General features: G+C 42.1%; 1 protein-coding gene across 4 annotated transcripts in view; it reads right to left on the bottom strand.

Annotated features, from left to right (window-relative positions):
* Positions 1-11338, bottom strand: part of ULK4 (unc-51 like kinase 4) — a 468513-nt gene extending 457175 nt beyond the window's left edge. The window contains exons 1-5 of one of the 4 annotated variants that reach the window (XM_059728765.1): positions 11144-11338; positions 8672-8871; positions 6799-6898; positions 2920-3059; positions 874-1036 (exon numbers count right to left, since the gene is read on the bottom strand). In XM_059728765.1, coding sequence (XP_059584748.1) covers positions 874-1036; positions 2920-3059; positions 6799-6898; positions 8672-8809 — 541 coding nt within the window. In that variant the 5' untranslated portion in view covers positions 8810-8871; positions 11144-11338. The remainder of the gene's footprint in view (positions 1-873; positions 1037-2919; positions 3060-6798; positions 6899-8671; positions 8872-11143) is intronic. The other 3 variants (XM_019483511.2, XM_019483510.2, XM_019483506.2) reach the window with 3 other exon arrangements.
* Between the last annotated feature and the right edge of the window lie 956 nt (positions 11339-12294).

The following is a 12294-nucleotide window of genomic DNA, read 5'->3' as shown; positions in this document are numbered from 1 at the left end:
CTTCTTCATATAAAAGTGAAAAACAAGATTCCATGCTTATAAAATCTGTTGCTTTTCTATAGTTTACTTAGGAAATTCTTGTTACACTGCAAATTAAGATCCCTTTAATGGTCTATGTTTCCAAAGGCTTGCTGAAATAAAACACAGGGTCCAATCAAAACCCGTTCCATGCACAAAAGTCCCATACAGGACCTGCTCACAGAGTTGTTATGATCAGGCTATTAGTTACCTGCTTAGTTGTATATAACCAGAGAAATGATTAAAGTTGACCAAAAAGCAGCAATAATCACGTGCTTCTGTTTTTTGAAAAGTCTGCAGCATCCCAACAAAACGATAATCAACAATCCTATTTCATGCTATATTCTTTGTCATTTTTACCCTAAGATTAGTGCTAGACTCATTACAAGAACTGAATGTCCCTGTGCATTATTGCTTATTTCCAATATGTATTGGACTCTAACTTACGTGACAGTAGCATTAATTATAACAGGAAGAAGAGATAAAAAGGTCCCTTGGGGTAGCAGCTCCACATACAGATAAATCAGCAACAAAACAATTTATTTAACAAAAGGCTTTTCACAATCACATAAAATGTTCTCATATTTTGTAACAGGGTACTGTAACTTATTATATGATTTATACCATATACAAATGCAAGTAATGCTTACTACTGCTTAGCCAAGGACACTGACAACACTGAACAAAAAATGTGCGTGCAATAAGAACTTTTACAAAATTCCACTGTTCTGAGGATTTCTGGCACAAAAAATCTCTGCCTCCTCCCCCCACCCCAATACATAACTAAAACTTTAAAACCTTCCACTATATCTCATTGGGCTTAGTTCATTTGGCCTGATAAAACACATACTATACCTTTGAGTCTGTTTTTCAGGTTTCTTTGTGGAATACTTTCATTACCATCAATTCCTCCCTCTTCTGATCCAATTAAAGCAAAAAATTCTTCCAAATTTTCACCCTCTGCTTTAGCCAAGCAAAAATTATTGAACTTCAGGGTGCCAGGCCCTTCCAACAGTATCTAAAAATAAAAAACAAAACATAACCCAAAAATAGAGCACCCAGGTTTTCATTTTTTAAATTAGGCTTCTCTCAGGTTTCATGTTTCAAATCAAGCTAGTTAAAGTTGCCATTTGGATCAACACTCATTATTACTATTTATTAAAGTATTTACATAGTCTTGATCACAATAACATTTGACACAATAACAGCCCCAAAAGGAAAAGGCTCTCATTTCCCTGCCATTCCTCCCCCTCCATCTCCCTCTCCTTTCTTCCTTGCCACCAAGTAGGTATATAGAAGATTTTTGTTTTAGTGAGTTCAGGTAATGAGTTTTTTTTTATTTTGGCTTAAACTACTATTTCAATGCCTGGGGGAAAAGGGGGCTTTGCGGTTTCTGCGAATGAAACAAAGTTATTCAACTTTAATATTTAAGTGAAATACAAACATTTGATCCAGCTCCTATCCAGCTATCATGCATTCACTAGTGTACCCATATTAGTTGACTGTCACTGTTTCAAGGAAATGAAGCTATCATAGAAGGTAATGTTCACGGGAAGAGTCTTACAAAAATGAATGAGGGACTTTAAAGGAGACACAGGCATCCTGACTCTGCTATATTCTGTTTGCATCTCTACAATCTCACACCCACAGATTTGCAACTCTATATTTTTTTATGAAGTCAGCTAATGCACCTGTGCATGGTAATAGATTTTACAAAAATCTTGGGGAGGAAAAAAATGTGACCACATATTAGAGACTACAATCAAGAGTAAGTTAAATTCTTGTCAGAGTCATATTGTGATTGCCATATAGGTTTTTAGAAAGAAAATTAGTTTTACCAGACTATAACTACAAAAGCTAGCCAAAGATCTTCAGCCCTGTTTTATGAAATCATTATACTAATCATTTATACTACATTTCAGACCTTGATGGGAAGTCGTTACCAAAGGAAGTTTAGCTAACTGCATTTCTCAACTGCTATTACTATACTGTATGCAATATTAATTTTGATTAAATCATTGTTTTTTTTCCAAAATGACATGTCTTTAAATCGTAAAATATTCTTCAGGGTGAAAGATAAAGTGCATAAGCTAAGAATGATGTGGTTTCCTACTGTAGATAAGACACATACAGAGAGTACAGCTACAGCTGTAAGAGAAGGGGTTTCAGAATGATCATTCAGCTAGCTCATTTTATTATGCTGCAGTCTGGAAGTAGGTATTGCTCTCTCAGATGTACATCTGCAGTTGTAAGAAATCTTTGAAAGGAATAATAAGGATAGAAAATAACCTTACTTGGGGTCAGCAACCTCTTACGAAGGGCTGGCCAAAGTAATAGGGCTTAGCTGTTAGAAGCGCTGCCATTCCCTTGCCCTCTAGTGCTGTGTGACACTGAAAGTCACCCTAGGCCAAAATGGAGTCTGCATCCCTGTACCACAGCCACCACTGCTCATCCCCATTGCTGAGTGCCATTGACCACCATCCCCAGTGGCAACAGACAACAGTGGATTTGGTGATCAGAAAACAGATTCCATTCTGACACCAATCACCACATGTCATGAACCTCTTCTCCTGCCAGCTCCAGAATACCGCTATGTGCAGCTGATGCCTGCTGCGGGCTGGATCAAACCTTAGCAGGTTGGACCACATCTGTCGGCTGATTCTGACCTGCAGGCTGTAGGTTGCCAACCCATGAGTTGGGCTGTAGGCTCTTCAGAGCACGGACTTGACTCTTATCATAATCACTTAAAACACTCAGCACATCTGGCCCCCAATGCCAAGCAGAGCTTCTTGTCACTACTGTAATACAAACTGTTACTTAGCTTAAAGGTAGTAATTTAAAGATAATCACTACATTTTAGTATGAGATGCCCATTATAAAACAAGTAATATTCCTTGTTACCTTTCCAGGTGTGAGGTCACATAATATAATTCCAAGCTCATGAATATGATGTAAACCAGTAACCAAATCAATACCAAAGTCTCTCACTACATCTTCAGGTAGATGTTCATCTTGAGCAATAACCACTTCTAATGAACCACCTGAAATGTATTTATACATAATTACTCAGGTCAGCTGTGTACCTAAATAGGACAGACTAACAGTCTACTATACTTATACACATTTCATTAAATACAAATACACACACACGCAAGAACTATTGTCATCTTCAACAGTTTCATCTTTGGACTCTCTAGTACCCAAGAGTTTCAAAACACAGAAAAAGAATATGTTTCTAGAAAAGTCTGTCAAGATTTCACTGGCAACCTTAATACTAGCATATTCTAGATGCTGAATGTTCAACTTCGCAAGCTGACTTGTTTTTACTGTAATTTTCTAATATGGAAAAGAACACACACCAAAGATGCAGTCAATCTATCACATCATCACACTGGCATATATGGTTCACCAAAGTTGTGCCCTTACCATATATATACCACAGACACCTCTGCAACATTGGCTAAGAGCTCAGCAGGCATCAACAGCAGACAATCATCTTTTGTCGACTAGCATTAGAAAATGATGCAACACACAGTTAGCTTAAAGGGTGTCATAAATATTCACAGGCAGCAAATGAGTTAAGAATCTTGAGTTCTATTCCTGACTCTGGAGGACATAGACTTCTTCTGTCCATTTACCACAAACATAATCACCTCTGCTCCAACCCCTTCAAGCTTCCCATCTGTCTCTCCCCCCAGCTACTTGTTCTCATCCGAATCCCTTTACCTAGTCAGTTATAGTCAGCACTTCTCAGGCTTTTTATCCCACCCTTAATTTCCTTGTAAAGCAAGTCCTAATCTTACCCTTTTAGAAGACTCATTCTTGTCTTCTCATCCCAGTCCTAATCTCCTTTCTCAGCCATTCCCAACTTTAACATCAGTTCCATTACTCTAGTCTCCATGTTCCACGAAGTCTTAGTTACCCTCTCCTCAATTATCATTGAATCCCCAACCACGACCTCTAATCATCCCTCACCTATGTTAAGTATCCCCACTAGCTAACAGTCCCAAACGCCAAATGCAGACTTCTCCTCCAGTGCAGTGCCTCTCCCCATCTCCCCTTACACCATAAATCCTTGCCTGACCTGTTTCCCCTCCTGTCACATCCTTCCTATCCCTTAATTGGTTCTCCATCATATCTCCATGTTCATCCCTTTCAACTGTTCCCCAATTCTTCATCCAGTACCTCCTATTTTCCCCACCAAGCTTCCACCCCCTGTCTCCCTGTCATCCAGGCTCAGGCACAATCTGCTTAAGAACATAACTATGATTTTTTTAAAAGAAAGTTATAATTACAGTAATTTCAAAGCACTGATCCTCATTAGAAAGTGTTAGATTGTTAGGTAAGGTGAATGACGACTACTCTCAATATATATATTTTAAAGATGGCCTACTCAAAAGTGTATACACTTCCCATTTAATTAAACTTAAAAAGATAGGCCAATGTTTTTGAATCTGGCTATATAAAGTTAGTTCTCCATATGGAGTTGAGTGCTAAGCATATGGCCTGATTTTTTTTTCCCCCACTGGCACCAGAACCTGAAGCTCTTATATTCAAAACCAGCTTAAGCAGCACAGTACAGGAAAATGCTACTTTTCTTTAGGTCATACTATGAGACAATTTTAGGCATTCAGATTTGATCATTTAACTCCTGTACCATGCCCAGTCCCTCTCTCTCCAAACAAGGAAGTAACACTAACCAAGAGTCCAAAATATACAAGTAATAACAAATTATTTTAAAGGTTTTATCATTTATTATTATTATTATTATTTAGATAACAGGAGGAGAATGAGGAAAGCTCAAAGAATCACCTTGGTTAAGTTCTATAGTTCTTTCAATCCCCCCATTTTAAATTAGAGTTAGGATGATTCCATTCACCTAGAGGAGAGACCTTAGCTAGGGATGTAAATACAGATTTAAAAAAAGGTTTAACCTACTGTAATTATAATGGTTAAATGATTAATCAGTATGGCAACTCCTGGCCTGATCCACATGGGGGTGCTCCAGCCAGTCCTGTGGGGCATCCCTGCCTGACCCAGCACCAGAGGAGCATTTCCTCCCTCCCCCAAGGTGTGGCAGGGACTAAGCGGCTCCCTGGGGCCCTGCCTCCCCAAGACCATGCATCATGATGAGCTACGCAGGTGGGCAGGTAGTCTCTGAGACCAGGCCTGGACATGACAAGCAGGCAGAATACAAGGCTGAGCTGCAGGCCCAGGGAGCCACCGTGCACCCCCTTACATCCACCTTGCCCCTGACAGGCCCTAGAGCCACTGCAGGTCTGGCTGGGGGGTATGCGCAGATGCCACCAGCAGCTGCAATGGTAACTGCAGCAACAGAAGCTGCCGCATCCAGCTGGAGTGGGGAGGCTGCAAGCAGCTGCACCAGAGTCCACGGAGCCTAACTATATGTACTAATCTCTCCCCCCTCCTGCCCGCCCTGCTACCTTCCAGTTTCTTCTGGGGCTGGCTTCCCTTCCCCACCTTCCCTAGTGGACTGCACCCCATCCCATGGTAAACGATAACCAGCAAGCTATAACTGGTTGTCACTGGGCTTATCGGTTAAATGATTAATTGTTTAACCATTCACATCCCTAGCCTTAACTCACTTAATACCACCATACAAATCCCCATTTGATGTACACAAAACCATATGGGGCCTTCTACAGGTGCAGGTAAATGCATGATGGGATCTAATGCGTGATCCACAAAATCATACCTTCGGCCATGCCACACGTACATGACAGGAGTCGTGACTGTGGAATCATAAATAAGATCCCATTAAAACAAGCAATAGGAACCCCTGCACTGGCCAGCAGCAAGTTCCCACAGCTGGAAGCCCCCATAGCTGCAGGGACTCCCAGGTGAGGGGGAGCACAATGCACCATGAGGCTAGAAGCCTGCAGCAGCTGCAGTCTCCCAGGTATGGGGTACACAAGGTGCTCCTGCAGCTGAGAGATCCCAGCAGCTAATCTTCCAAGTGCAGGGTGCATGGTGTGCCCCCTTGGCTGGAAGATCACAGCAGCTGGTCTCCCAGGTGTGGGGCACAAGGTATGCCCCCATGGCTGAGAGATCATAGCAGCTGTGGTCTTTGAGCCATGGGAGCACAAGCTACATGTGCAAATTAAAGCTGGATACAAACCAGCTATAAAGAGTATTACACATTTTCCAGCAATAACTTTATAGCTGGTTGGGCCTTTTTAAGGCACCACAGTTAATTTGCACATGTAGCCAGTTCAAATTAAATACGCAATTAATCAGGTAATTGTCCAATAGATATTTGTAGAGGAGACCTATGAATACTCTATATGGTCATATTTACAAGTTTATTAGGTTTTATCTCCCTCCCTCCCTTTTTTAATATTGCATGAAATCTTGGAGGAATATAAAAAAAGAACAAGCTGGCAGTCCTCGGAAGACTTACTCCACTTGTTCAAGTCACTGCTGTAAGAATTCACCTTATATTGTTCTGAAAAATCCAGCACCTGCACAGTTGCTAACCTTTTCAAATCTCATCATATTATTCACATCAATTAACTTTTAAAACATATTCATTGAAATGGAAAAGAATTTTGCCTGGAAGCATTTTTCTAGGAATCAGTTCAAAAGTTGTAACTGATTCCTTCATACAAATGTTATAGTAAAATTTCTGCTCTTTCATTTATATTGTTAAACAGAACTTCGAAAAAAATTAAATAAATGTATATGTTAGGTAAATATTTCAGTTACAAATTTATACTGTGAAGTTCCTATTCAGCATTTTACTTATTTAGTATCACTTACCTGTGCATAATTCTACTACGAGCCACAGATGGTTGCTTGTTTCATACCATTCATAAAATGTTACTATGTTCTTATGTCTTATTTCATGCGTAAGACGAACCTGTAACAGAGTAAGTGAATGTATTTATTTGGAGAGCAGTATTAAGAGTTAATAAAAATACTACAACAAAAAGTAATTCTAGATTCACTTGTCATGCTCTTAAGAATTTAATATTTAAGCACTTCTTAACACTGTAAACATTAAATGGTTAAAGTATTTTGAATAATTTAAAAGGAAATTATCCCATCTCAAATTTCAGAGATAGAAGGTATCTTTTGTCATAGACTTGCTCAACTGCTCTATGTTTAGACACACACAAAGGAAGGTCCCCCAAACCAGTTCAGCTCACGTAAAGCAATCATTGTTAATTTAAAAAAGACCAGGACAAAAAAAAGATAATTATAATTATAATAATTATTTGGTTGTATAATCAGAAGTTCAGGTCAAAATTATGACCCTCATTTTCCAAGTCAATGAAACTGAGCCTTTGTTGGGAAAGGTGGCATATGAGTAAACAAACAAACAAACTGGAAGTGTTAAAAAGGCATAAGCCTCTGAGAAGAAAAGCAGCACAAATCTTTTGCAATCTTGAGTAATTTCATCAAACCAAGAAAAAAGTGGCCATATGTAATGCCTAAAGACCTGTCACAGCAACATCTTGATTTTGACCTCCACCTCCAAGAGGGAGAGAAAAAACGTGTGGAAGAAATTTAAAAGTCCTCCCCCTTCCCTGCTTCCTTCCAGGGAAATGTAAATAAAAAAGACAACCTAAAGGGAATTTAAATAAAGGAGGAGGCTTAAATGTGCAGAATTGATAGATATCCCAGTCGCAAAGTGAAACAAAATAACCTGAGCATATTTAAGCAATGACACATTGTGGTAATTCAATAATCATTTTCTTAATTACATAAGAAAACATGAATTTAGGAGTACAGATACTTGATACACAGCAACCTAATTCAAAATGTCATAACCATGTTTCTTGGTAAAGAACTCTGGGCACATACACGAGACATTAAATGTGCAGTAGACTCACTCTTCTGCGCATTAGCATGGCAGGCAAAAACTGTGCTAATGCAATAATGTGCAGCAAAATTAGTTTACCGCACATTAGCGTCACAAAAAAAACAAACACTGGCACTAATGTGCAGTAGCACCAATTACAATTATGATGTATGTAATAACAGGTACTAAATTTAATGTGCTATAATTACACTGCATTAAGGAACGTGTAGATGTGCCCCTTGTCAAGCTGTTACCAACCAAAATTCAAAATAACTTAATTTTATGTGTTCATCATATATAAATTTACTCTTCAGAGGTATAAAAATGACTGATTACCAAAAGTTCCTTGTATTTTCACATTGTATAAACAAAGCATAAGCCAGTCATTAATGTAGTGATATAGATATGAAGATGTGACAGCTTCTGTTCCTTTCCTTTTTCGTGTCCTTGTGACAAGGTATTTAGCAGATTTGCAGAATCTGCTAGGGCCTCAGACTTGCAGTATCCGAGCTGCCAACTGTGTGCCTTAACACCTGCGCTACCTTAGTCCCCCACAGCTTCTGTGATCAGCACAAAATTAACTTGCAAAGCAATTTTTTGCATCTACAATTTGTGTCTAAAAAGGAACTGAAGGAAGAAACTTGAGCAATGAAAAAATGAATAATAATCATAATTTAAGATGCAAGAATTTTAAGCCTAAGAGCTTAACATTTCATTATAAATTGTGAAAAATTAATTTTATGTGAACTAATACATGGTAGTACCTTATTATCTGTAAAATTCATATCTACATGTTCTCCCAAAAATAGTCATCAGCATGTTTCTTACCCAGTTTGTTATTTCAGGTCGCTTGCATTTATCAGTGCAAAGAATGGCAACAAAATTAATGGTGCCTTTTCTTCTTCCTTTATAAACAACTGTCTTGTTTCCTCTTCCTATCTCTTCATACAGGATAAAGTTCTCCATATTTAAGACTTTCACAAGAAACAAATTAAGAAATATGTTGTTTTCTTCACTAACATACCATCCTAAATAAAAAAGAAAGGAATTCACAGTTATTTTATGTAAATATGTAGCAATTATCCTTCTAATTTTTATGATAATTCTTATAATATTGACCACAGAAAAATAACATCCATGCAATTAAAAACTTTCTACAACAAAGGGACACATGCCACAAATTCCTCCCCCCACCCTCCAAGTGCCACTGTAGTACCCTTCCCCTGCCTATCCTACTGCTCTGCTCCCAACTCTATGCTCCCTGCTCTGTTCTCTACTTTCTGCCCTATTTGCTGCTGTGCCCTCCCTGTTTTGCCATGTGCCACAGAGACTGCCTGTGCCACTTGTGGCAGATGTGCTGCAGGCTGACCACCCCATTTGTTAAGATCAAACACAGCTGTTAAACAATACAACCACATGTAAGGAAAATCTCATCAACATTTTAGACAGGATGATATCTTCTGCTTCCAGAATTAGTTAATACTTTCAAGGCTTCCAACTGGGTCAGCAAGTACAGCATTAAAATGTTCACCCGCCACTGGCCTCCGAATAGGAAGATACAGAGTTCTGACATTTGAGTGCCAGACACAGGCAAGCTAGGGGTCCTATCCTGCATCACACTTCAAGTGCAAACCAACTCCCTCTCGGCGCTCCTAACAGTTTGCTCCTTGTGTGGGAGGTGAAGTTCTTGATGTGATGAGCAGGATCACTCGGATGTGCCAATGCTCCTGCTGGGACCAAAGCTGGAAGATCCTGGCTAGAGGGTCTTGTCCCTCCACTCAGGGTCAGACCAATCATCATGTCTGGGGTCAGGAAGGAATTTTATCCCATACTCAGATTGGTACAGACTCTGGGAGGTTTTACCCTCCTCTGTAGTAGGGTGCATGGCCCTCCACCCGAGAGGGTCTCTTGAGCACATATTGACAATATTTCATAGATGCATGACATCGGCTATCATGATTCCCCTGTTTTACCTGTTAGGTCTGTGTTGTGTTGGGGCTGACAGTAGGTGTACGTAAAGTTGAGATTATGGCTTGTCTGGGATATTTTGGACAGAAGTGATCCTGCCTAAAGCAAGGGGTTGGACAATATGCCCTCTGGAAGTCCCTTCCAACCCAGCTTCTCTATGAACCAAATCAAGAACAGTCAAAAAACAAATAATGGGGATATCTCTAGATGGATTCCCAATGAGGAACAGTTGCGTGCAGAATTCAAAGAAACACACTCTGGAAAATAAAGTCCAAACTTGTTCTGGCTGGCGAACACCCGCGATTACACGGTGTGGAAAATGCAGCCAGAGAACAAATGCAGAGAGCACTGCATGTTGGCGTCTGCAAAGAAGAAAGCTCCAGGAGCAGCTGCGGCAGTATTCTGGGAACTGCTTTCGGCAAATCCTTTCATAGCATCTCATGAGGCTGAGCTTCAGCCCATGAAAGCTTGTGGGGGGGGGGGGTGTACACACATGTGTATATATATATATATATATATATACACACATACACACACACATGTACAACACCCCCCATGTATACACACTCATACACATATACACACTTGCGTGTACGTGTACACATACATGAGCATGTATATGTATATGAGTGTGTATACATGGTGGTGTTTACATATGTATGTATATATACGTGTGTACACACACACACACACACATACGTTGTGTATAGATGTGCCCTCTGGAGGCCCCTTCCAGCCCTGCTTCTTTATGAACCGAATCAAGAACCAAAAAATGTAACACATATGCACGTGCAAGTGCATGCATATACACACCTCTCAGGACCCTGCTACACATTACATATATTACACAATTAACAGGTGAATGGTGCAATAAATGGAGCCCAGCTGCACAGGCAAATCAATTATGGCAAGAGAAAAATGACCTTTTTGTGGGGCTGGGAACTTTTTTTTTTTTTTTTTTGTAAGAAAGCCAGGGACCGCTTTGTTTGCCCGGCTGATGTCCTGTATCTTGAGAAGGAGCTGCTCATTTAAGAGAAGATGCTCCTTTTGCTAGTTTTCACGGACAAGGCCAAGAGTGACCAGCTGCGGGGTTACAACATACACACGTGTATGTATATCTGTGTATACTGTGTGTCTGTATATACGTGTGTGTACACATACACACACACACGTATATGGAGAGAGACACACACAGACTTGTGTATAACCATCTCTGTCTCTCTCATTTAGGAGCCCACACTGTACGGACCCCAGCGGGCGTCAGGGTGCGCAGAGGCGCGGTGCGGCCGCTGCCCAGAACCCGGCCCCCCCTCGGCCCCGCCCCGCGCAAACCTGGTGTGAAGCCCAGCGACTCTCGACCGGGGTGGGCAGGGCCACGGCGTCACTCACGTGGGCCGTGGCGTCACTCCCGGCCCGCCGCCGAACGGGACAGGGGGACCCCGGGCGGTAGCGGCGGGCGCTGGGCTCCGTTGGAAGCGCCGCCGCCGCCGACAACCGAAATGCCGGCCCCGCCCCCTCGGACCTCTCCACTGCTCAGCGCGGGGGGGAGGCGAGGAGCGCGACGCGTCACCACAAGCGTATCCGGAGCCACAGCCGCTTCCGCCGGGGCAAACCATTGACAGAGTTGCGACCACTCACTGGATCCCCCTCCCCGCACCCAGATGTCCTTCTGTGGAGCGAACACCCCCTTCCCGGTGTTCCCGTCCCCCCCGCAACCTCCAACCTGTTGGTCCGGCCCGTCCCGGTAGCTACGATACGGCGTCGGACGCCGGAACCGGAACAGCGCAGCGATTGGCTAAACGCCACGCTAACGTAAAAAAGGGTGGAGTTTCCGAGTTGAAGGCAAGTGGAGTTCCCGGATGCTGAGGGGAAGCGGAGGCGCTTGCTCCTCATCTGTCAGCGGGTACTTGCGGTCCCGGGGAGCCGCGTGTTCTAGCTCCGCAGCCGGTTCCTTTTGACCTTGACCGTGACCATGAGCAAAAGGAGCATCTTCCTCTTCCCTTCAGTGAGCAGTTCCTCCAGACACACCAGCCGGGCAAACAGCTGTGCCTCGCGGCCGGAGTCCTTACATGAGCAAAGCAGTTCCCACCCTCACAAAGAGTCATTTTTCTCCTGCCATCCTTGCTTTGCCCCCGCAGCCCGGCTCCACGTATTGCATCATTCACCCCTCAATTGCGTAGTAAATGTCACGCGTAGCAGGGGCCTACAAGCAAGTTCCTCCCTCCAGTAATTGTCTGGCATGGCCTGTGCCACGCATGCCTGTTTGCTTTGTGCACATGGTGCAGTGCTGGGTTCATGGTCTTCCCTAATAGCAAGTGATTGCAAACTGGGGAAATCCTCAATTGCCTGCAGCAATCTGAGCTTTCAGAGCTTGGTATGGAAGTGGCTGCAAGCACAGAGAAATTTTCCTAAAGCAGTAGTTCTCAACCTTTTCGTACCAGGACCCATTTGTAAACATCAATGGCCATTCCCGACACGCTGCC

Source organism: Alligator mississippiensis, chromosome 5, assembly GCF_030867095.1.
Source record: "Alligator mississippiensis isolate rAllMis1 chromosome 5, rAllMis1, whole genome shotgun sequence".
NCBI classification, from domain to species: Eukaryota; Metazoa; Chordata; order Crocodylia; family Alligatoridae; genus Alligator; species Alligator mississippiensis.
This window is presented reverse-complemented; position numbering and strand designations above follow the sequence as displayed.